The 26,694-nt window shown below is 33.8% G+C and overlaps 2 protein-coding genes across 2 annotated transcripts; one reads left to right on the top strand and one right to left on the bottom strand.

The window, feature by feature from the left end:
• Nucleotides 1–3,334: 3,334 nt before the first annotated feature.
• Nucleotides 3,335–5,011, top strand: LOC105178705 (transcription factor JUNGBRUNNEN 1). The gene is made up of 3 exons (XM_011102236.3): nt 3,335–3,581; nt 3,666–3,949; nt 4,353–5,011. The coding sequence occupies exons 1-3, from the start codon at nt 3,368–3,370 to the stop codon at nt 4,752–4,754; spliced, it is 900 nt and encodes a 299-aa protein (XP_011100538.1). The 5' UTR covers nt 3,335–3,367; the 3' UTR covers nt 4,755–5,011.
• A 112-nt stretch (nt 5,012–5,123) lies between these two features.
• SWAP70 (Pleckstrin homology (PH) domain-containing protein) lies at nt 5,124–12,319 on the bottom strand. The gene is made up of 10 exons (XM_011102205.3): nt 12,149–12,319; nt 11,906–12,010; nt 9,989–10,050; nt 9,805–9,888; nt 9,629–9,660; nt 9,335–9,416; nt 7,969–8,197; nt 6,425–6,652; nt 6,056–6,348; nt 5,124–5,752 (listed from the first exon to the last, which is right to left on the bottom strand). The coding sequence occupies exons 1-10, from the start codon at nt 12,170–12,172 to the stop codon at nt 5,392–5,394; spliced, it is 1,500 nt and encodes a 499-aa protein (XP_011100507.1). The 5' UTR covers nt 12,173–12,319; the 3' UTR covers nt 5,124–5,391.
• Nucleotides 12,320–26,694: the final 14,375 nt, after the last annotated feature.

Raw genomic sequence — 26,694 nt, 5'->3', positions numbered from 1 at the left:
CCGTCCAATCATTCGCTTTTGATAGGGTTACATCAAGATTTTGTATTGAACTGCCCAAAATGCTATTTTGAAGTGTAAGTTATAACTTCACATGCCTTTTAGAATATTTTATGGACTAAAAATGCTCTTTTTAAGATTTACAAGGCATAAACACTGAAGCGACCAAACCTTGCACAAACATCATATTATTTAATATTTAAAAAATCAAAAAAATTATTAAGAATAAAGTTGACATTTCCAATTTATCATCCAAATGTTACATAAGTATCAATAATTTTTTAAATAACAAAAATGTATTTATGATTTTATCAAAATCTCAGAAATTGATGTCTAGAAGCACAAGTGCAGACAAATGAGGCATTTTCATTGACTTTAGGGCTAAAATAGAACATTTAAGTATTGTATGAAGATAGCAACTGAGTCTAGAATGGAAGGAAAAACATGATTTCTTGGTAATAATTGCAAAATTGTCAATTTTCTTGCAAAGACTATAAAGTGTTGGTGGGTGGTATTTGCTGCACACCCCCAACCCACATTTATTCATTCATTCATTCATTCATACAACTTTCTTTACTGGATAACTACCCTCTCTCCGATTTAGAAGTTTGGTGTAATTATATGTAAATTTCGTATTATTTTAAAAATTATATTTAGAATTTTTGAGTTTAATTTATTTATTTCTAACAATAAGTTCTTTCATTAGTTAAAATTCACTAAATTTGTTGATATTAACAAAAAACTGAATGAAAACTTATTTTACCATCGATTGACTTATTACTGACTTATTGCAGGTCAAACAAATATTTTCCGACTAATCTACACTTATAATATGAAGATATACCTCCTCATATGTATTAATATGTGAAAATATATAAGGATAATTTGGTCATAGAAAGGTATTATTGACCTACAATAATTATGTAATTAATCAATTGGAGGTCAATATGAAATTTTATTTTATTTTTATTAAGATCAACAAATTTAATTTAACTAACGAATGGGCTTATTTTTTAAATAAAAGTAAATCTCAATGCTACGAAATGAAAATTTTCAAATCATAAAAAATTCTACATGACTACACAAAATCTCAGGAAAGAAAAGTATAATTATCCCTTCGTGTTTTCGAATAAAACCCTTCCCTCTTCCTTAGATCTAATTGGTCAATAGTATGCCCACATTGGTGGACTTCCACAATTATTTTAATTATTAGTTTTTTTTATTATAAATATTAGTTCATATCAATGTTTGTACTACTTCATCATAAAATTATATAATTCTTGAATGAAAGTATAAAATTATCAACTATATCCTTACTGTATTATTTTCTTTTAAAATTTGCAAAAAAAATCGGATGGGATGTTTGAAAAGTTTGCAAAATTATAAAAAAAAAATATATTATCCACCTAGTTAATAAAAAAAATATGAAAATCTTAAAAAAAGTCATAATTTTTAATCTACAAGGATATTTTGTTCAGTTCACTACAAAAAATAAATGAAAACCTAACGAAAACTAATGAAATGAGCTAATTGCTAGACGATCATTCAAATCAGAGAATTACTGATAATTTTTCAAATAATGAGTGAGTATTTATAATTATGTCAAATTTTCAAAAAAAATCGTTGGAATTGACCCCTGAAAAAAAAAAAAGAATAATAAATGGAAGTACTCCAATGTGGTTTTCCAAGAAGTAGTATTGTCAATTTTTTGTACTAAGAGTTCTTTATTTTCCCTCAAATATGAAGGTGTAGATGCACTACACCAATATAGTCAACTAATTAATTTCTTGGAATATTGCAGGTATTCTTCTCGATGAGCATGACATCAAAACCCCAAATTCTAGAAGCATGACATATGCTGTGCTAACTAGTGCATGAAAATTGCTATAATGGGGTGGAAAAATATCTGGAAATGGAGACTCCACAATCATCAATATCCCAGAGAGGATACTTGATAACGGTAGGATTATTGAAAAGACAAGTATAATCCTATCTAAGGGTAAAAGAGTAATTCTGGAAGAGATACGATAAATCTCGCTGGGAAGGAAGGAAATTGTTTGGGCACGTTAGTGGCTTGAATTAAGAAGGTTAATTTATCACTTTATCAGCAGGCATCAATCAGTCCAGACGCTCGACCTATAAGAGGAAGGCTAATCCGTGATACACGCACTTACCATATGCGACTGATGTCAACTTATAAATACTGGATCCGCATAATAAACAGGTAATGTTAATTTGAGACAGTTTATGAACAACTACCCAATATTTTAACAATATCTTTGAGATTCTAATTTGGGCGTCGGAGTGTTTTCGTCGGGGACGACTCCGACCATCCTAACCTTTCTTGTTCCAGTTGACAGATCCTACCGAAGAAGTACGTGGAGGTCGAACACTTGGACTACCAGTATAATCTCTTTCGACCACAATTTTTTAGCAGGATCAATACTCAATGAGAGTACGTATAAATAAGGGATAATTATATCTGTACTTTCTAATTTATGATTTATATATAGAAATTATTCACATATTTTGAAAAAAAAAATTATAATACACAGTCAACGGTATTTACACAAACCATCTACATTTTTTTTTAAAATTATAAATACAGCCCATGAAAACGTCACCATCATTCCACAAACTTTTTTTTTTTACTAGCAGGGGTGGATTTTGGCATTACGCAAAAGACATGAATAATTTATATAAATAAATTATAAATCAAGATGTGTAAATATAATTATCCCTATAAATAATTTTATTTTCATTACTTTTTCAAAAATTAAAAACTGAAAATAGAAACGAAACCAGCCAAGGCATCACTTAGCCATGTAAGTCATCCCAAGGGAGAATATCAAAATATCCAAGTAACATTTAAGTAAATAAATACAAATAAAATATCCATATATTATTTGGGAACTTGAATAATCCCAAAATCATACAATTTATATTTTTCTTTTCAACTTAGTCTTCTCTCTGTGAGTTAGGGGTATTTATACTATACGAGGCATTTATTACCCCTGCAATGAAAATACAGTTTTATTTATTATTATATTGTAATGGGCAGTCAGTAATTAGCCTGGTGAATTCAAATATATAATTTTTCTTGAATTTTGCTTGATTGTGAAAAGCCCATTTTGTCCTTGTGAGTTCTTCTTTCCTCCATCACTAATATTACTTAAATCCAATCACTTAGCACGAAATATATGTCATTTTGACATATTATTATATATATATATATATAACTATAGATATATATTGAGATATAGATATATGTATATGTGGCAATGCATGAGTTGACCAAGGCCAAGAACTAATCACTTATATATATATAGCATTGAAGGACTTAAAAATCTTGAGCAGCAAAAACATAGAGATGGAGGAGAATTATAGTGTTGCAGAAGAGGGAAGAAACAATGAAGGATCAGAAGAAGCAGATTACAGTAGTGTTGTACCAGGATTTAGGTTTCATCCAACTGATGAAGAGCTTGTGGGATTTTATTTACAGAGAAAGGTTCAAGGCAAATCCATCACTTTAGACCTCATCACACAACTTGATATCTACAAATATGATCCATGGGATCTTCCAAGTAAGCATATATATATATGTTCATGAGCTTCTGCTTAATTTAAGCTAAAAATTAATAATAATCTATGATGTTTGTTGCATGCAGAAATGAGTAAAGGGGAAAAAGAATGGTATTTCTTCTGCAAGAGAGGGAGAAAGTATCGAAACAGCGCGAGGCCGAATAGAGTAACAGTGACAGGGTCTGGATTCTGGAAGGCAACAGGCATTGATAAGCCAATTCATTCTGCATCAACCTCCAACACCAAATGCTGCATCATTGGCCTCAAGAAGTCTCTGGTTTATTATGGAGGAAGCGCCGGTAAAGGGACTAAAACAGATTGGATGATGCATGAATTCAGACTCCCTCCTCCAACTCATCATCAAGAAGCTGTGAGTTCATATGATCTGCTACAGACCTCTCCTGTTCTGTTACTTATTTCTGCATCCATCATCATATTACCTACTTTGCTTTTCTTATTCTCTACTCCATGAAATGAATGATCTTAACACCATATACTTTTGCTTATTCAACTTTGATCTGAAACTCTTACATATGACATTGGGACGTTGTGAGTAGTTTGTTTATATTTGATGTATGACTTTTAGAAGTCAATTTATGTTGTACTAATTTGACTAATGGGTAACAAGCCTTGGTGTTTACATGGGCAAGATTGTCAAATTGGCAGCAAAAGTGTCAAGTTCGGACTAAATTTGCAAACCCCAAAATCAACACATCATATTAATCAACTCACCAAGAACCCCTTTGTCTCAATATAGTTTCTTGACTCTGCAGGAAGTTTGGACACTTTGTAGAATAGTGAGGAGGAATACACCTCAAAAGAAGCGCATAGCACAAGATTGGAAGCACACCATCAACAACATTAAAACAAGCAAGGACGATGCAAATTCAAGAACATGCAGCTTTGAATCAGCAGGCAGCAATGGGAGATGCATCAACATCATGAGTTCCACAGGTGAGAATGAAGTGATCAAGAACAACTTGCAAGAACTTAGAAGCCATTACCACAACATTAATCCTGTGGAACAGATTTCATTATCTCAATCTACAGTCACATCATCATCAAGCTCATATCTTTGGTCTGAAAATGGTGATCATTATGAGATCTTGAGAAATGGAAACTGGTACGAGCTTGGATCAATCATTAGTGGCCTGGCACTTGATCGATCCCTCTAACTTTCAAATTTGGCAAAAGATACTTAGACAGATCTTCAGCAGACAGTTTTGGGTTTTTGAGCTTGCTAATTCTTGTATCCTATGAATCTTTAGGTGGTAGTATGTACATTTGTTTGTAGTCTCCATGCAGTTGCAATAAAACCACTTAGTTGGAGCTCAAAAACAAGATGAGAAGTAGTAGGAAACGGAAAGATAACTCGATTGTGAAACTCCCCTATTGCTTTCGGAAAGAAACGATATCAAATGGTTATTCTTAATTTTCCCTAGTTGCAAATGCATTATCACGATCAACAAGTTTCGAGGAACGGCATAAAACCATTTAAGTTCTTCTCAGATGCATGGCCTACGTATCCTGCTGAACATACATCAGGAACAATCAAGTAATACATATACAATGAAATTTATATTACATCTTTATCACGATATTTGCACTCAACAGATATCAGACAAGAGTTATCCGAAAATCCCTAAATTTGAAACATTTACTATTCAATCATAAAATCATTTATCACAGAAACAAGGAGACACAAAATGTGAGTGAAACATGCACTAAGATTATTGGTGCTTCCTCGTGTTGCTGAGCTTATGATCCCATATGAAACCGGCATCCAGTGAAATGATAATCGCATGAAAATCTCTAAGGCTGATTGGAGGAGCCATGCTCCTGCTGCTGCGCATTGACGGGGAAAGGTACCACAGGAATATCAAGGCTCCTACCTTCTGCAGCAGGGCCAACCTCTCTAACATCAGCAATCCTAGCCTCAGTGGTTTGGATATCGCTCCATTCGCTCTCCCTGATAGAATGGAGATCCGACTGTTCGACTGCAAGATGAACTACATTCTCTGCAGGAACTGGTGTTGCCTTTGAGACACTCAGACACGCCTTGTCCACATTTTCTTGCGATGGATCTACATGTTTTGTTAGTGGTAAATCACCACCTCCACTTGAGCAAGATTCGTTCTTCTCCTCAAAGACTTGCCGGGTTTCCACCTGCTGCCTGTCAGCAAGAAAATAGAAATTTCAGAAAGTTCCAGGTATCAACTAAAGAGGAAGCAGATAAGTACTTCTTAATTAATTCAAAATTACATCTACTGAACCCCATCTCAGTTTGGAATTTCCCTAAAGGCAAAATCTTTCAGTATTCTGTTTGAACCTTTATTCTTGGTCAAGATGAGAACAATAGCTTCTTGTTCAACTCACATCATGGCAAAAGTCTGAAGCCAGGGAAGAAATGCAAAACAAATATTCCGTAACCACCTAATATATTAATTTCATGCATCGGAAAGATCTTGATATGAACCTTTTGAGCTGCTCTTGTAATGCATTTACATAAGCAAGTAGTTCTTGTTTCTCCTTGGCAGTAGCTGAAACTTTTTCCATTGCTTCCTTTATTCTAGTTTCAGCATCAGCCTCTGTAACTCTGACCTTCTCCTCGGCTCGCACAACTGCTCCTTCCAATATCACAGCACGTTCTCTAGCTTTTGCTAGCTCTGAACGCCACAAGTGTGCCTCCTGAATGGCTGAGTCCCTTTGTTTTAACAGCTGATCTTTTTCTTTGCTCAGGTGCAGCACTTTTTCTTCCAATTCTCTTATCTATAGGTAAATAAAATATAGTATTAGAAAAAATGAAGACTCCAGCTGAAACTGAAACTTTAATGTCTATAATTACCTTCAGTTTTGACGACTCCAGTTGTTTCTCTGAATCTCTTGTTAGGCGTTCGACCTCTGCAAAAGCGATTCTCCTTTGCTCATCCATCATATGAGCAGCAGATGCTGCAGCTTCCGCGGCTTCAGCAGTTTCAGATAGTTTCTCTGCTATTTCCTTTATCGTTGAATCCCTAGCACGAACATCCCTTGCCAAATTTTGCAGCTCTTCATCCTTCACCCTCAGGGTTTCCTGCAACACAGATTAAACAAGTAATCCTTCAGCCACAGACACTGATTAGAATACAAAAAATAAAGCAATAATGTGAGTTTGTAGAAACTAGAGAAAAGGTTTATTAATTAATCATCCAGTTTCTAGATCCACCGAACTTCTGATGGCTCCACGGTATGCATTAACTTTCTTCTTTGTTTTATCATATATTGTAGGAGACCAGCTTTAGTACATGATTCCAGTTTGACAAGGATAGAAGCAATGATAATTGAAAACTGCAGGGCAGTATAGAAACTACATGCAATTCCTACATGCCTAAACAAAACAGGTACCTACTTGTCTCTTTCCAGTCAAAGCCTAAGTGATTCTTCACCTTACTTCTCATTGTATTTCGACCAACTATCACAGTAAGTTTCAAGAATCGCTGATATCAAACAGTTGGAAAACCACCATTCAAGAAGAGATGAGGAAAATTTTGGAGGGGAACCCTCGGCATAACCTCAAGTTCATCGTGTAGCAGCCAGCGAAATCCAGACAGGAAAACCCCAAAAAGACAGAAAAAAAACACAAAGCCTGAAAGAAAACAAAAAAGTATGCAGAGATACAGCAAGGAGCCCAAATGAGAGGCTACACGAGTTGCATCTCAGAAGCAGCATAAATCCGAGACAACAGTTTTGTAGAGAAGAGAGTTGAACCTTAAGAATGAGGATACCTTGTTGATGGTTTTAGACGTCCCCTACAGAGTATTGTATTACTGCTTTAATTTTTTGCGTAGAAGGTGAATCTTCTTCAGCTGAATGTTCATTCTTTTCTTACGAGCCTACTAAAAGAGTAACAAGAAAGTTATCTTCTTTGAGCAGGTAAGCTACTAGAAGAGAGCTAAGTAAGAGCCTCATGGATCACTTGATATTACAGCGCTGTTTGTATAATGTGCTAGTTGAATTTGTGCTTGAAATCAATTTGACCGAACATGCACTGTTCTAAATTTGGTTTAGCCCAAACCCTGAATGTCGTTAGGTACTCATTAGGTACTGTTAACTCCCTCACCATTCTTGCAACTTTTACCCACATCTATGCAGGTTTGGCTGCACCTCCATGAAAATGAGAAAGAAGGGACTTCTGGGAGAAAACCAGAGGCAGGAATAGACTTTTCCATAAGAGCACTTCACTCATGAATTCTCCTCTTGCTAATTATGCAATACTCAGGGATATGGGCAGAGGGAAACACAGCAGTAGGAACACAGGAAATATACATATATATAGACAGATAGATAGAGAGAGAGAGAGAGAGAGAGAGAGGAAGGCTGGTAGATAGTTCTGAGGAACAATTTTCTTACCTTCATGATTGACAAATCATCCATAGGAAAATCAGTCGTCCTATTCAACATAGCTCCTATAGCATTTTGCATGGAAATCTGCAATGCAGCTTCAATTTCTTTAGAAGCTTCCAGGGCTGTTGAATTAGCAGCGGCAACAACAGTGGCAACTGTTCCCAGCTTTGTGGATCCATTTCCACTTAAGGTATTAACTGCCTCTTTATGAGCCTTCAATACCAGTTGAGTCGCACTGTATTTTGAAGGGGAAACAAATCATGAAAGAGCACATAAAATATAGTGTAGAGTTCAAAAAATTCCAAATGTGAACTTAGCATGAGAGAATTTTGAAAGCAAATAACTCTGCTATAGAGTTGACTTCACACTAGAAGAGATTAAATTCAGGTATAGTTATTGAATGAGAGAAAACAAAGCAATAGCTGAATTCCAAGTTTTGCCTCACACCGTTTCATCTTAAGATTTATATACTCCCATGCAATTTGTATAGTTCATGAAGTTCACTAACGTACAAAAGTTCAGAAAAAACAGCTACAGTTAAAATGCCAAAAAGGAGAGATATGCTATATAAATCATGCTAAAACTTCAAAATAAGGGACAAAGGGAAAATGGAAAGCAAAAAATAATTAAATAAATATAGGAAGGGGGATATCTGCAGCCTTATAGTTTAAGGATCTATTCACAATGCTGCAAGATCACAACAAGACCCAACAACCAGAGTGGAGAGAAGAAAATGGGTGAGAGGGACAACATAAAGATTTCATTCAGGTAAAATGAAATAGTGAGTAAGCACACCGATTACACATACTACAACTCTAATCATTGAAGAAACTTCACTATGTTTGGATTTGGTTTTGACCCATCTCGGGAATGGGGCAAAACCAATCCAATGTTTGGATTGCAACATTTTACACCTTGTCTAGGTGTGTTTTGATTGTTTGTGTTTTTGCCCTTTTTTTTTTTTGCATCCCAAGTACATCTCCAATCATACATATGTATACATACATAATTCAATCACAAATAAAATTCTATATATATACACACTTATATATGTAGATATATATAAAAAAGACATGATTTGACAATCAACATTAACTTTTGTCTCCCAAATCCCAACATCAAACATACCCCACTTATTTTAAACTGTTTTACATTACCTCAAACCACAAATCCAAACATAACATCTATCTCCAACACACACTTATTTATTTCTGTTTTTCTCTCTATCTCCAAAAACCAAACAAAATACTCCAAAACACAAAACCAAACACTATGAATGCATCTTCACAACCATTTTGTGTTAATTATCACTGAAAGAACAACAAAGTAATTGCAAATGCACATAAATGGGAGATAAAAACTGATAACTCACTGTAGAGTAGACACCCAAGCTCTAGCAGCAGCAGGAGTTTCTGCACAAAGGAAATAATCTTTTTTCTGTGGTGTCCCTATATCTAAGAATCAAGTTAAGATTTGAAAAGTAATATAGGGAAAGAAGTAAAAGGAGTTAAAAGAAAATTTTATGCAATCAAGTTTGGAATTTTCAGATTCTAGCTTAACATAACCATAGCCAAACTTCTTTTCTCTTTATCTCCAATAGAATTAGTAAGAAAGATAAAAAGCTCAGATAAAGAAGAAAAATAATTCAACAAATTAAGAAGGATACAGAAACAACAGCCGTCATACTTCGGTAGTCCACTGAATAAGAGAAAGAAGAAAAAGATGTAAGCATCATTTCTATCCTATAATGAGTATGTACGTGCTAAAATTTTAAAAAAGAAAAAAAAAAGAAAATACAATTCCTGATACCACAATCAAAATGAACAAAGACAAGAATCTTACTGGAAATTCACAGGAGAAATTGTTATAGTGCTGTTAGCATCAAATATCATGGTGCCTTTGACTGTTGGCTCATTTCTCCTGACCCTACACATGCCAATCAATAAATACTTTTGCAAAGGCAGCGTATCATTGCCAAAAGAAAGAAACCCTAAGAACAGAAAAAGGGTTATATTCAGGTTCTTACTTGTACTCCATCTTCCCAGTTGTTGGGTCTAGAATCACCCACCTCTCGTTCCACTTTCTCAGCTGTTTAAAAGAATAATGTTAGCAAATGCACATATTTCAGAAGGATTCAGGCTAGAGTTCCAAATAAAATGGTATACACAGTTTTCAAAATTTTCTGCCAATAAAGAACAATGACGAGTTCGACGCATATTTTGTCCCTCAGGGCGCCCATAAGGACAGAACAGCTATTGAGGTAAAGACCAGTGGAAAACACAAACCTTTAAGGACAGCAAAGTAACAGTCAACTAACTTCCGTTGGTGCTAATCCTTAATGTACAAACTCATCATAGAATAAGCACATTGCCACAGGTTATTACTGTTAAGAGAGAGAAAATAAATTACTGTGCCATACCAAAATTATGAGGTTTCCTAAGGCCATAAGGTCTGGGGTTTTTACTAATGGTTTTGAGTTGGACGCTTCTAGATGGTTCCCAAGCTAAGCTATGATAATCAGCAGAATACATCGAACTCCACTAGTGCTCTTTCTTCTGACAGATGAAAAATAATAACTCAATCTAATCCATAAAGTCGACATGATAATGAAAATCCAGGTTGCAATGGAGAAAGTGTATTAGGAGATTACAGAACTCTGGGTCACCTTCCTCAAACTGATGCCAGTCCAAAGAACACACATCAACCTTTTTTCAATTGGAGCACCAATCCATGGCACTCTATGTTTTATACATTCTAATAAATATTTAAATTTCAGAAACTCAATTTTAATAGCAACTGTGCAATCATTCCTGAAGCAATTCAGGCTAACTACACAGATTTCATGACATTTCATATGCTAATCAAAAGAAGCGCAGATTGGAAGTAAGGAGAACAAAACTGGAGATATAAATAGTGTTGGTGAAGAATTTGAGTTTAGAAGATGAAGGGAAGAAGGATGAGAGAAAAAGGACAAGAAGTGCATAGACAAAAGCCAAATAAGTATATAGTAGAATTTCTGAAGTAAGCAGTGTGGATTTTCTTTTGAAATTTAGTTCTTTTATAAGACTTCAATCAGTAGCTAAAAGCAAAATATAAATATAATTAACATGTCAAGGCAATTGAAGCTTCTTGAGTTTGACACCCAGACACCATGCCATTTTACAAGCTTCAAATCTCACTTATCGTAACTGGATATGTAATATATTTATGCTCGCTCTTTCATTCATGGACATTTTAAACTACAACCTCTTATCGCTCAATCAGTCATGACAGCGAGTCCACAAAAAAAAACTTTACCATAAAGCTCAGGTCATCTTTTGTCAAATTCACTCACATAAATATGTTGATTAAACACAAGCAAGTTGCCCCCCCTTTATGCAGATCCTTCCAATGGGTGGCATGAACACGATCCATACTAAGTGTGGTTTCTCCTATAATAGATTTCAAGTAAACCATATCTCCCCTCTTGTCGGCATGCATGATGTTTTCTACACTATTATGACCATCAGGCAATAGTACATTATATTAACATTTTATAGATAAAGATTGAAGCCTTGACATGTATCAATAAAAAGACAAGATTAGCATTCCAATATAGCATAGACTTTAACTAACAAAGCAAGTATCCAAATCAGTATCATATTCATCTCAAATACAATCAATTTTTCCTCTCATTACTATGAGAGAGGATGTATTCATGAACTTGTCACTATCAGTTGGACTTAATACCCCATCTCTCGTATAGAAACAATTCTACTCATATCTCAAGAAAAACCATCAAAATTCCAAAATGCGAAGTAGTTGAACCAGTTTAGCAGCTAAAAGCGAAATACCCATATGAGTGACTTCGAAATTCGCGAGCCTCGAAATTAAACAAAAGAATAGACAGAAATGCAGCTGAAGGTAAACGAACTAGAAAAAACTGAGAAATAGAATAATTTACCGTTTCGGATCGCTTGAGGAGGGGCCCTTGGAGTAGATTTCTACCGGAGCTCGACGCCAGCTGCCTTTTGATCTTCTCCAAGCTCGATTTCGTATCCGCGTCTCCCTACACAATTCAAAACCCTAAATTACCAAAGAATTAACCAAAAAAACAAAAAAAAAAACACTAAACATAACCAATTTGAATTCTAATAAAAAATAACAAAACAAAGCAATAGAGATGTTCGGGCATGGGAACACTGACAAGTGGAGAACCATTTGAGGCCATGATGATTACGAGGGAAATCAGTGGGTGGAAAATTTGATGCGACTGAATTTGGTGAGGGTTTTTGGTGAAGAAGAAGAATAAATATGATGATCTGCTGTTGGGGTTGTTCCCTTGGACTGTGTTTTGTCGGAGTTGTCTTTTTCTTTCTTTTACCTTTTCTACCGTGAACTACAACCAACCTCTAATACTTAACAAAATGGGCCCCACTGTACTAAGACTACTCTAAATAAGAGTGCCTGGTAAAATTAAAAAATAATTTTTATAATAAAATCAAAAGTGGATAATATTTATAAAAAAATTGAAAAATAAATAAAAGTTAAATTGAATAGTTTTGGAGAAAAATTACTTCTAAAATAAATTTAATTTTTATAAATTTAATTAATTAAAGATTGATTAATCCCTATGTGTTAAATTTTTACTTATATTTTACATGTTGTTTGTCACGAATAATTATTTTTACGTAAAAAATAATAAAAATTTATTTCAATTAGTATATTCCATATTTATATTTTAAAAATATTAAAATATATATTTAATTTAATAATGCTCTCACTAAGTAATATAATTATTTATTCATAAATAATAATTAAACTTGCATCCTTGCAAAAAAAAATATTTTTATTAATTAATCAAATAATAATATAATCAAATGATATAACAAATAAAATATTAAATATGTGAAATTAAATTTTATTATTGTTAAATTATAAAACCTTCGATATCAACTTTAAATATAAAATTTTAGAAGTAAATTAAATATGGTAAAAATGAATTAAAATTATTATAATAAGGGTAAAGTAGTAAAAAATAAAGTTTTTATTTATAAAAACCAAAACAACTAGAAGCACCCACCAAAGTGGAGTTATTTAATTAAATATAAAAAAAATTGCAAATCTATCGCAAAAGCGGTAGAATTGCAAATTAATGCTAGCAACTTCCAAATTTTCTTTTTTTAAAGAATGGTATGTCGTTAGTAGCACTAACAACATGGTGTCGTTAGTGCTACTAACGATTTGAGCGAAAAAATAGATATATATTGTTGTATGCATGCGGCACGCAGGGGATTCCCATTGCCATCAGCGTCAACGCTCACATCACAAAAAAAATATTGAATTGGGGTATAAATATATGGGAAAGATATTACGTTTATATTTTCATTTCATCAATATTACAATTATACTTTATTTTTTAATTTATTTTTTATATTTCAAATCATTTTGCTAAAAATTTTCAAAATGGATCAAAGAGCCATTTATGGTCCTCACAATGCGGCAACCTTGAGAGAACAAGCACAACATCGTTTTGATGATACTCCGGATGGAGATCTTGACATGACATTACACACAAGATGTACTGATTCTTTCTTTTGGACTCTCTTTCAAGAAAATCATCCCCATGCTTGCGTGTTAGGTTTACTATTTGACATTGGCTTTTACGATGTCTACAGATGTGACAGCATGCATATGATGGTCATTTCATTACAGCACTTGTGGAGAGATGGCACCCGAAGCACACACTTCTCATTTTCGTACGGGGGAAGCAACTATCATTCTTCAAGATGTCATTGTAATATGGGCTCTCCCCATTGATAGAGAGCCTGTATGTGGTCAAGATATAGAATGATCTGCTAATGAATGGTTAGACTACTGCATGAGTACATAGATTTCCAGGCAGAGGAAACTGAGTTTAAAAGTGGCCGCATTTATATTAATTTCATTATAAACCACATTACAGACATCACAATAAATGAAGAAACACCAATACACGTGGTCCAAAAGTATACCTGGGCATTTGCATTACTGCTTTTAGGTAGTGTGATGTGTCCTGACAAATCCGGCAAAATCCAGTGTCACTACTATATCTCCATAAAATGGAGGATATAAATGCGACACTAGCATACAGTTGGAGTCGTGCTGAACTGGCATTCCTATACCGTGAATTATATACTGCCAATCTGAAAGGCAAAGGGAGTATCGGTGGAGCACTGCAGCTATTACTAGTAAGATTAAGTACATATATTTGTATCTTGATATGTATTTTCGTAATTCACTTTTAATAAATTACACGCTTATTCCCTACAGATTTGCGGTTGGTCACGCATGATTCCACTTGCACCCGAAATAAAAAGATTGCGAGTAGACATGAGACCCTGTCAAACTGGTGAAAACCTTCTCCACCCAATACCCCCCTTGGTACAATCTGGAATGGTATTACAAAATTCACATCAACTCTACACCTACTGTTCGCACAATGCGAGAGGTACTTCACTGCTTGGCATATGATCAGGTATTATAAAATTTTGAAAAGAATACATTTAATGCATTAGGAGATTATGTCATATTTTCGTAATATTTATGCACTAATTGCATATTTTTTCAATTTCGCTGGCAACCATACGACATGAACTTATGATGTATTAGAGAGTTACCAGCATGGTGCAACCCACAGTTGTAGACATAGTCACTTCCTTTAATCTTCTACTTAATTGTGGAAATGCACCATCCCAAATGTGTGCTCCGACAATTACGAATGAGGCAAAATATTTAGAAAATGGTTGGCAATCAAGACATGCAACTACACAATGTTTCCCGAAGAAATCATGGGGGAATAGATTGGTACATGCAACATATACTATATATCAATTGATGGGAGCACGATTGACACTATTGTGCTTCAACCACCCATATCCAATGAAATTGATACAAAATTTGGGTGGGAATAGTACAATAGCATAACATGTTGATTCGTGTCATCATCAATTGATAGGCATGTACAATCAGGGTATCAACTTGGAGATGCATCATAGTGGCAAATTGTGATGCCATATCTAATAAGCATACTTCATTCTAATTTATATTTATCATTTCCTTTAAATATTATATACTTATGTTAGAAATGATGACAAGAAAGTCAATTGGTATTGGCAGTTTTGGGAATCATTTAACAATCTTTATGAATGTGATATTATCTTGATGAATGTAGCAAGCATTCATTTGTGGCACCATGTATTTGCTGTGCTCACTATTTACGTTGAATGGTGTTTTAACGTCACAACAAATGCCCACAGACCAATTGAATAACACATGTAGTTGGGCTGCGCATTGGATGACAGCTATGGAACCAACTTCTTAGGGTTAGTTAGAAACATTCCAAGTCGAGGACCTCGAGACTGGCATCGAGAGTCCTATTGAGACTTACATTAAGTATTGCATTCATTGGATGAGTGTCGTGTTTCATCGGCAACAGACATGGGGTGTCTATACAATTTTAGTGAATTAGTTGACAAGGTTTTTAGCTGATTCAACTGACTCACAAGAATCGTCATATAGAACCCTTGGAGGCTTGGTCGGTATAATTTGAATTTCCAACTCCGATAATATAGGATTAGTCCTTAGACTTGAGGAATCAAATGCAGTTGCATACATATAATGGTTATATCTTAGATCTGGCAAGAGATGATTGTGTCTTCAATGTGATTATTATAAACTTTGTCCAGTGTAGTCGGATTATGTATTGAGGATGGTGGATTTCAAGATAGAATCCATCCCCTATCAGTATATGATGAATATATCTCCTATGCGCTTTGAGGTGGTTTATACTCTCTAAGTCTATGGCCATAGCGACTGGTCGAATATAAAATAGTTTACTTAGTCGATCAATAGAGTAAATGCATCTCAAGTATTCAGCATAGTTGTTTGGTCCAGGATGGGAACCGACGCCCATTTCCATGCCCTAGATTAAGGCTGGGAGATGGTCAACGGAAGGACCATACCTGTATGGAACTCGAGAGTCTAAATGTTCACGCCAACATTCACCTAGTCTCTAGTGTCATGGACCGTTGCTAGACGACCACCCATAGTGACGGGCATTTCTGATTAATGGTTAATTAGAAATAATTAATTAAATTAAATTTAATTAATTATTTGTGTTGGACACAATGCCCAAGTCTAGCTGAGGGTGAACCTAAAGAGCCACACACAAATCACTATGGAATTGGTGGAATTAATTTAGAATTAATTCGAGAAGAAACAAATTAATTTAATTGAATTAAATTAATTTAAGGAGAATATATAAATTAATAGAGTTATTTAATAGTCCATTTGATGGATGGCTCAAGAATTAATTAATTAAATTAGTTAATTTTGGGCCTAATACCTTTAAATTAATTGGATTCATTTATTTGATTTGGCTTAATTAATTGATTGGATCAATTAATTAGAGTTTGGGCTTAAATTTATTTAATTGGATTAAATGGATCTTTGGACTTAGTTGGGTTAAAAATAATTTAAATTAATTATTATTCAATGGACTTTGGTTGGGGTTAATTTAATTTGATTAAATCAAGTCTGGTCCATACTTGAAGTCCAAGCCCATTTGAGGGAGGTTGGAGCAAGTTAAGAAGGAGTTGAAACTCCTCACCATGATGAAGATAAGGGAGTGGTTATTTCATTATGGTTGAGGTTATATCATGTGTGTGTATCGGTTTCCTTGGACGAAAACTAGGTAGTTATTGAATTTTGAATTCAATTGTATGTAATGTAGAAAACTACATACATATCATGCATAACCAACACGTAAGCCACGAAATTTGCTCTCTTTTCTCTCCAAAAATGTTCTCCTTTTTTGTTCTACATTGAATTGGATTCAAGTTAGAATATAAAATATTCCAAAAGCACTAAATAATAGTGTTAGTTTGGAGTTGTTTTCTTTTTGTTCTTTGTTCCATGTAGCAATAGAAAAAAAAGTATATCTCTTCCTTAGTGTGGTTTGGACAAATTATAGGAGTTCTAATTTGGATCCTAGAGTGAATGAAAGAGAAACAAAAAGGGAAACAGCGCACGTTGCTACTCATCTGTAGAAACAAAAGGTAAAGTTACATATTGTATTTCTATGCTTATTTCATTTATTATTATGCTTTTGACGAACACCGGACGCCCGGGAATTTCAAAGGGGAACACCCATTTGATTCGTTTTAAATAATTTTTTAATTTTACGCTTCCGCCGCGTTATCGGGCCATACCGATTCTTTCAACTTATACTATTTTTTTATTTACTTTAGGCTAATCAAATGAAAAACATACAAATAACCTGTGGTAATAGATCACAGAACCTCGAGGGAATGAATCAAAGCATGGACCACATTAGAGTCATATCTACAAATGTTCATCAAATTGCCACATGTGAATAAGCAACAGTACAACATATGGCTCCTAAATATCCTGCGCCACAATATAGTGTTCTGTCCACATACCACAGTCAAAGAAGAAGTTTGAATAGAAGGTCTTCGAGTATAGCACAAAGAGACACGCAATCGGTAGACATAGCTGGTCCACTAAATGGGCATACATCTCAATATCTATCTCCAGATTGCTATGTGTCTGAACCGCCACAACAAGATTACTACGTGCCTAAACTGTCACAACAAGATGATTGGTTCCAATCGACTCCATAATACCAATTTACATATAAAGTTATTGAACTCATGTTGACCTTGATCTTAATTTGGGCATCACACAAACATATGCACAAGAGCATAATATTTCACCTATTCAATTTCCGATATTGAGTGCATATCGCCATCCAATACAGTCGAGCTCTACAGCATCATCAAGACAATTGCACATTCCAACAGATGATGGTGATCAAGAGCAAAACGAACCAACAGCACCGGTGGTTCAACAAAGAAGAAGAATACCTCAAAGACAAAGGCAATGTCGCACTTGTGGAACTAGAGGACATTATTAAAAATTGTAATTAACTTTAAATTTATATTATTTTTGTTCTTTTATTCTTTTATTTGCATGTAATTTTCAAATTTTATTATGTTATTAAAAATTAATTGAGTATTAAAAAATTCTTTATTATTATTTTTAATATTGTAATTTTTTATACAAATTCAAAATATAATAAAAATTAAATATTGATTAATTAATTAATTATCATAGCCTACTTATATAAATAATATCAATATATATAATTGATGAAAAAATTAATATATATATATATATATATATAATTAACCAAAAAAAAAAGAAAAAAGTCCCAAGTCATTAGTAGACTACCTATTTGGGTCCAAATGTCGTTCGTGATACTAACGACATGCCATTTTTTTTTATAAAAAAATAAATAATTCTGAAATTCGTTAGTAGCACTAACTACTTCCATTAAATTTGCAATTCTACCGCCTTTGCGGTAGATTTGTAATTTTTTTATAATATTTAATTAAATAACTCCCGATGGTGCTTATAACTTTTAGCCTAAAAATTTCTTTCTGGCCGTTTAGAAGTAGAAGCTGAAACTGACATCCTAAAGACTTCAAAAGTGTTTTTTTAAAGCGAGAAGTTGAAAAACGATTTTACGAATCGCTAGTAGATACTGCCTATAGTGACTGTTGCACTAACTATTATAATTTTTGCCAATTATACCCGGCTTAATTATTTTTTATTATTAAAAAAGAAAATTATTTTAATAAATTTAAATTAATTAATATAATATCATGGACTATGCCAACAAATTCCTTTTTTTGTTTTGTAGTTGGAGTCGCGGACCATTTTTATTTTTTTAATTTTGTTATATAGATTATATCTATATACTTATTTATGATTTTAAATTTACTTCTTACAATTAATAATAACTTTAAGTTTTAAAATCCAAACTAATATAATAATTAAATAATACACATTTAAATAGTTTACTAATTGCAATAATTAATAATATTAAAAGTTTATTAATTAAAAAAATCCAATTAACTATTACATTATTTATCTGGACTACCCCGCACTTGCACATTTGATCTTCTTGAAGTATCTCCTCTTTGTTAGGCTTGTTCTCTTTGATGCATTTGAGGTCAATCCATCTCGTTTTGAATACTTGATGTTTGGTTTCAAGCAGGACGTGTGGAGGTGCGAATAGTAGTATCGTGGACCAATTCAAATTGGACATTTCAATAATCTTTCGACTTCAAAGGTTCAAAAGACTTAGACTATGTATTTCTGTAAGCCATTAAATCATCATAATCCTTAACAATTGAAGTAGCATTAATCATGTATACAGCGCATACTTTTTGAGCGTGAGAGCCAGGGATGCCAAATTGAGTCCATTTTCCACATGAACATTCTCGACTTGCAATTTTGACAACATGCATATTGAGTCCATGTCCATACTGCCGATTTATAACGATCGAGACAGACTGTTGGAATTGATGGTATCTCATAACCCAATGTTCAACAAATTTTTTGTGCCAACGTATGAACATCTTATATGCATAATACGTCTATAGTTGGTTGTTGTTCAACATTACTCACTCTTCGCCAGCCTCTCACGAAAATAGTGGACAATACGAGAAAGCTTTAATTAGACTATTGCAGTCACTGGCAGGCGGTGAACCCCTTTTAAGACCCCATTAATGCATTCTAATATTTTGATCGTCAGAATACCACATAGTCATCCACCATCATGAAAAGCTGTCTATTTTTCTTGTCAATCTGGTCTAAAAATTCAAGCACTGCTAATTTGTGGCTCTTTATTTCCACCATAATTCGATTGAACTTTTTAATTTGATATTCAGAGTCAGTTTTCTAACAAAGATCCTTCAACCACACATTCTTGTGCTGACAGTTGAAATTAGAACATGCATGCCTCAAGCAATACCGATGCACTTAGTGAGGTTGCCAAAGTCCGAACTTTTGCATAGTGGTCTTACGATACCTGGGTGACGGTCAGAAAAAAGACACATTCAGGCCTCCCTTTTCTAACATGTCTACTCAACTGTTGAAGAAACCACTTCCAAGATGAAAAGGATTCTTCATTGACAATTGCAAACGCAAGAGGGAGTACCTGTTGATTCCCATCCACGATAGCTGCAATCAATATTTTGTGTTTGCACTTTGTATATAAATAAGTTCCATCAACAGTAATGACTTTGCAACAGAATTGAAACCCATCAATATATGGTTTGAATGCCCAGAAGATGTATCTTATCACATATGCACCAATTGAATGCTGAAAGGTTTGAGCTCCCATTCAACACTAGTTTCTACATTAAATTTTTGGAGAGCTCCATGAAACTAGGTGGCTTTCGAACTGTGCTCTTCCATGTGCAATAAACAATTTCACGGGTCATCTTCAAACTGTACCATGCCTTTTGGTATGGTATGTTGAACTCTGTATGGCTCTTCACAGTTTGAATAACATACTTTATTCCATATGAGGGGCCGCATTTCACCTATCCTAAAAGCAAAGGAGCAATATAAGCTTTGTCTAAATTACCATGTTAAGGGACATATCATTTAGAATACATGTATGGTCCCCCCCTCCCCCCCCTCCCATATTTGATTATTATTCAACATCTAATCTTTGATTTATTATACCCCGAAGCTCCCATCTACACCACATATTTGAAAAAAGAAAAATATCAATCAGTCAACTAATGGTGTATGCTTATACGTGAATTGTATGCACAACCTCACCAAGACAATACGAACAACTGTTTGGGTCATGAGAGATATATCGGATGATATCAAGGATGATTAGGAATCTAATCTTCAAAAATTATATATATCTATAAAATATTAAATTAACATCAATTTACATCGTTTCATTTATTACAGTCTATCTGGCAACCATATGACATGGACTCAGACTGCATTATGGCCTATGCAGTTGATTTTACCCCTAAGCTGTGGACGTCAACATGCCCTGATTTTCTATGCCATTGTGAAAATGCATCATCCCAAGCGGGTCCTTCACCAATTTGGGATAAGACAAAATATTCTTTAAATGCCATATTCTCGGGACATGAGCCTGCATCAGATCTCCTGTAAAGCGCGTACGGGCATAGATTGGGGCTTACAACACATACTATACATTAGTAGATGGTAGAGACGACATGACATGGTTGTGCGTAGACCACCCATTTCCTACGGAAGACATTTAAAATGTGGATATTGGGAATGGTACAACAATATGTTTCGTTTCGTCATCTGCTAATAGGCGTGTGGAAAGTGGATACCAATCTTAAGATGCATGCATGAGGGATTTTATGGTATTTGTATAATATAAAATATTTTATTTATATTAAAAGTTATATTTTCTACATATTTCAGGCTCGAAAAATATAATCCTTTCATCTAAGTACTCAACTTAGACCAACAAATGTCAAAAGTCTTAATAGGTTGTTAGACAGATATGATGTCACATTAGACAATATTTATGAGTTCGTCATGCATTCAAAGAAACACTACCAACAAATCAAACTACACCATCCACGTCCCACTGACAAAGGAGAAGTTGTAGCCAAATGTCCACTAGTTCAATTGTACATGATAATGTTGGGGTGGATATAAGTGGTATTTCTAAGTGTATACATCTCAAGATTACTATCTGGCTCATTCGACGCAACAAGATGATTGGTTTCAATCAGCTCCATACATGCCAAGTCATGCAAAATCTTATTATGCACATGTTGGTCTTAATCTTGGCCTTGATATTAATAAATCATATATACCAGAATATAACGTTTCACCAATTCTATTTCCCTCATTTAGTGCATATTGTGATCATGTGGAGTCTAGTTCTGCAACAACATCAAGTCGATTGCATATTAATGATGATGATGATGATAATGAAAAAAATGAGCCAACACAGAATGTATGGTTGAGGAAATAAGAGGATCTCGGTGCCAACGCCACCGACGCAATTGTGGGACGAGAGGTCATTTTTAATATTTGTATGTAATTATCATAGTATTTGTAATAATTGATCGTATTTTTTTTAATTAATAAATTTTTAAAATTATTATTAATTATAGTTAATACATTATTAAAATTAATAATTGTAAGAAGTAATAATAAAAATATTATTATGTATTATAATTAGTAAATTATTAATTATTTAATTTTTATTATATATTGTAGAATAAAATTAAAGATTAATTACACTTTGTAAATTTAAAATTATAAATAAAAGTAATAAATATAATTTATAAAAAAAAAATGGGGAGTCGTGACTCCTAGTTGAGGTAGTCCGTGACTTGGAGTCCAGGCCGAAAAATTAAGAAAAAAAAAAAATTGGTGGAGTTGCTGTCACAAACAGCGACTCGTATTATTAATATTATATTAATTATTTTAAATATATTTTTATATTTTTTTATAATTAAACCAATTATACCCTCCAACAAATAATATAAATATTGTAATTCCATTTGTGCAAATGCAACCAATAAAATCGAACAGGAGATCAAACTAGATAAATTAATAGATCATAGGATCACTAGCCCGACTGACTGAACCAACTAAAAAAAAATTGATCGACTCAGATATTTTTATATATATAATACTAGTTATTATTGTATGCGGTTTCCGTGCGCATGTTGTGAGATGTTGTGAGATGATAAAAAAAAGAAGTTTGTGAAAAACATAAATTATATTTATACATTATAATAAATGTGGAGAAATAATGTGAGAGAGAAAGATGGAGTAGTGGGTAGTTAATAGAATATATATATATAATCGTGAGAGTATTATAAAATATTAAAATTACTGATTTGATCAATTTTTTTAAAGGAAAGAAATGAAAAAAAAAAGTAAATTTGGGTATTCAAAAAATGGTGTGATAAAATATTTTTTTTTTATAATAGTACAAATATGTGTGTATATAAATTATTAAGCCGCATATTATTATCCTTAAATTTCAATTATTTAGTCACATATTGTTAAAAAAAAATAATTAAAAATAATAATGTTTATAAGAAATAACAAAATTTGTATTTTGGATAAAAACTATTTGATTAAATTAAATGTTTTGAATTTTAAAAAACACGTAATTGAAATTAAACCAATAAACATTAACGTAATGTTTGGATTACTGTTTTGGGTGTTTTTGTTTTGGTGTTTTGGAGATAGAGAGAGAAAAGTAGTGATAAGTTAGTATGTGTTTTGAGATAATTTAGCTTACCTCCCTATACTTTTTAAAATAAAATAATTTCCTCCTTATATAAATCGCTATTTGTTTTTTCATAAGGGGGTAATTTGCTCATTTGCGATACAATGGGTTGCTTGTATTTTTTTCCAATATTTTTAATGGACGAACGCTAGTGGTAAGAGTCGTTTTGTTACTTTTCATAATCGAGGGGTGTTTATGCGATATTTTCATAGTTTTAGAGTGCAAAGTGTATTTAATCCATTTTCTTTTCCTCTTTTCGGTTCTCCCCTCCAAATTATTCTATTTTCTTGTTATTTGAATGACTTTGATCAATGAAAGTAATTGTGGATTTTTACATTGATCAAATTTGATTGAATCAAATCGATTACAAAGAAAATGTATTACATTTGTTATGTGATTGGTCGTTTTTTTTTAACTGTATGTCAATCATGCGATAAGTGTATTATATTTGCTATATAATTGGTTCAAATTCGACTAATTCAGTCCGACCAAAATATCAGTTGTTTTTATTTCTCTTATCGTCTGCTTGTGAATGTGCCTTTCCTCTCGATTTATTTATTGAGCTTGGATTATTTTATTGGCAAAATTGGATCCTCTAAATCACCTTTTGCTAAAAATGCCTTTTGTGAATATGTAATGATTAGAAAAAATCAGATATATTAAAAGGACTCGCTAATCCTAGATTATTCTCTCTCTCTCTACTATTATCAAAGTTTGAATATTATATCTTTGAATTTTATGTCCCAATAATAATAATATTTTAAATAAAATTTATGTGAGTTAATATTATTATTTTAAATTTTAGTTTTGACTATATTTCATGTTATTTGTATCACTTCAAATACAAATAATTATAATTTAAAAAACTAATTAATTATTTAATATTGACATAAAATTTCTATAATTTTATTTAAAAATAAATTTACTTACTACAATTTGTGGTCACACTTTATTAAAATATTACAAATCAAATAATAAGTCAAATAAAAAAAATGAAAAGGGCCATCAGTAGGAAAGAAAGGTCCATAGGTCTATCTCCTATTTTACTGAATTGATAGGTTCAAGAAATAAGCCAATTCAAGCCGGACACATCATCATACAACCGGATAGACACGTCATATAGCTTGCGAACATATTTAGACACACCATTCTAATATATCTCCAAGTGGTTCCAAGTAAATCGAGGGCAAATGAGTTGAGAATTCACAAGTAACCGATTGTGAATTTTCCAGCATGTATTGCAAGACTCAATCTATCTAGAGTATCTCAGTCAAATTAAGTCCAAATCACTAACGGTTTTTTCTAAATAATAGCCAACTCAAAGGGTTTTCAAATTCCATAGGACTCTCCTCAACAACCCTCGTATCTTGCTTTGTACACGCCTATAAATAGAGGCTTTGTGCAGTCATTTGGTAATATCAACCCGTGCAATCAAACTCTCACTTATTTTCATTATTCTCTCTTGGTTTTTAAGCTATTCTAAGTCTATATTTTGCACTCCACGCAAATATTTATCACTCTCACATCATATGTCACTATTATTATCACTTTATTTCAAGCATTCCTTTGGTTTCTTTTATAAATCATTACTGACTTAAGCATCGGAGTGTTAACCTTTGTTTTGTAGAGGTAGCCTCCATTGATCTTAGAATTTTTCTCAAAGATCCATCGACCTTATGGTGTGGCCAAAAATATAGTACGCATCATTAGAGCCGTCTGTGGAAATCTTAAGCTTTCATTTGAGAAATGACGAATTCAGATAATAGAAGTGACAATGGATCCTATGAGGGAAACTCTTCCCTCCCTACTATAGCCGCCATCCAATGCGCAGCCCAACTACATGGATTATTAAGTGATCTGTAGGCATATCAAAGCAGTGCTTGATGTAATATGGTTAGCGCAACAGACGGACACTTACCATATTCGTCGGGACAACATTGCTTAAATAAAAATTGCTTGAATAGTTCTAAAAACCGTCAATATAATTTAATTTTGGTCACCTATTCCAACAGGGCAAAGCAAAAACTTCAAGTAGGATGATAAGCAGGCTTTCGAGCTCAGCGAGTATGATGTATCCTACCAGCCAAGAATAGTTATCAAGGCCCAAGCATTAGCTGAATTTGTAAAGGAAGCAACAGTCGTCAAAGAGAATAAAGGAAAATGGTTGCTACATGTAGATGGATCCTCCACCCTTGCTGGTAGTGGAATCAGAGTATTGTTCACCAGCCTGGAGAGAAACAAGCTGGGATACGCCTTGAGATTCAACTTCAAAGCCTGAAACAATGACACCAATACGAGGCTCTCATTGCAGGTATCAGGATAGACATAGATGCAGGAGTTAGGAACTTAATCGCCTACTCCAATTCCCAGCTAGTAACAAATCAATTAGAAGGCGCCTATGAGGTTCAGGAAGATCGAATGAAAGAGTACCTCTAGGAGATAAACGAGCTTAGGAGCCAGCTGAAGAGCTTCCAACTCCATGAGATTCCATGCACATAAAACACCAAGGTTGATTACTTAGCCAAACTAGTTAGTTCTTTAGCCGACTGTAGTACTCACACTAATACTATAAGAACTCTCGTTAAAATTCCTCTTAAAACTGACATAACCATCTTACAAATTGATACAGATTAGAGGAAATTGCTCCTCGACAACTTGACGGAAGGAATTCTCCCTGCTGATGAAACAGAGGCGGTCTGCTTGAGACGTAGAGCAACTTGATTTGTTTTGTTGGATGATATCCTATATAAGCGAAGTTTTTCCCAACTTTATCTCTGATGCCTGGTGAGAGAAGAAGGTATTGTAGGAAATACATAAAGGATCTTGTGGGGTCTCACATAGCAAGTGTAGCTCTGACAAACAAAACTTTACGAGCAGGATATTTCTGGCCAACTCTCAAGAAAGAAGAAATAAATTGGACAAGGAACTGAGAGCAATTCCAAAGACATGGTCCACTGAATCACGTCCCCGCTAAACCATTTATAGTTTTATCAGCACCTTGCCCTTTCTCCTAATGGGGAACGGACATAGTGGGCCATTTTCCAACTGCGCAAGCGCAATGTAAATTCCTTATTGTGGCTTTAGACTATTTCAACAAGTGAATGGAAGCAGAATCGAATCATAGAAAATGAAGAGTTAAAATTATTTTAGAAAAACGTAATCTGTAGGTATGGTTTACCTTGTGTTATTATTTCTAACAATGGACATACAGGACTAATCCTAGATCTACCATAGGAGAAACCCCTTTGAACATGGTTTATGGGTTGGAAGCCGTTTTCCAGCATAAGCTGAGCTAGGAAAGCAACGGCAACTTGCTGCGAACCAACCTAAATCTAAAGGAAGAAGTACGGGAAGATGCTCACACTTGCGTAGAAAGATATAAACAAAGAGTGGTCAATGCTTACAACCAATGAGTAAGAAGAAGAGAATTCAGGGTGGGAAACCTCGTGCTCAGACGAGCTGGTGCTCTTGGACCAGTAGGAAAACTAGCTCCTAATTGGGAAGGACCTTACAAAGTCATTCAGATCATCAAATTTGGTGTGTACGAGCTAGAGGACTCCGATGGTAGGAAATTTTCTCGA

This window comes from Sesamum indicum, linkage group LG12 (genome assembly GCF_026168435.1).
Source record: "Sesamum indicum cultivar Baizhima isolate 11 linkage group LG12, ASM2616843v1, whole genome shotgun sequence".
Taxonomy (NCBI): Eukaryota; Viridiplantae; Streptophyta; class Magnoliopsida; order Lamiales; family Pedaliaceae; genus Sesamum; species Sesamum indicum.
Note: the sequence above shows the minus strand (reverse complement) of the source record. Positions and strands in the feature narration are given on the sequence as shown.

What these genes read in the sequence shown, in the direction of transcription:
- LOC105178705 (XM_011102236.3), top strand. Translation starts at nt 3,368, where the DNA reads ATGGAGGAGAATTATAGTGTTGCAGAAGAGGGAAGAAACAATGAAGGA. An exon ending in TGATCCATGGGATCTTCCAA is followed by an intron (nt 3,582 to 3,665) that starts GTAAGCATATAT and finishes TGTTGCATGCAG; the next exon opens with AAATGAGTAAAGGGGAAAAA. An exon ending in CAACTCATCATCAAGAAGCT is followed by an intron (nt 3,950 to 4,352) that starts GTGAGTTCATAT and finishes TTGACTCTGCAG; the next exon opens with GAAGTTTGGACACTTTGTAG.
- SWAP70 (XM_011102205.3), bottom strand. Translation starts at nt 12,172, where the DNA reads ATGGCCTCAAATGGTTCTCCACTT. An exon ending in GCTTGGGTGTCTACTCTACA is followed by an intron (nt 8,198 to 9,334) that starts GTGAGTTATCAG and finishes TTCAAAATACAG; the next exon opens with TGCGACTCAACTGGTATTGA. An exon ending in TGGAGTCGTCAAAACTGAAG is followed by an intron (nt 6,349 to 6,424) that starts GTAATTATAGAC and finishes ATTTACCTATAG; the next exon opens with ATAAGAGAATTGGAAGAAAA.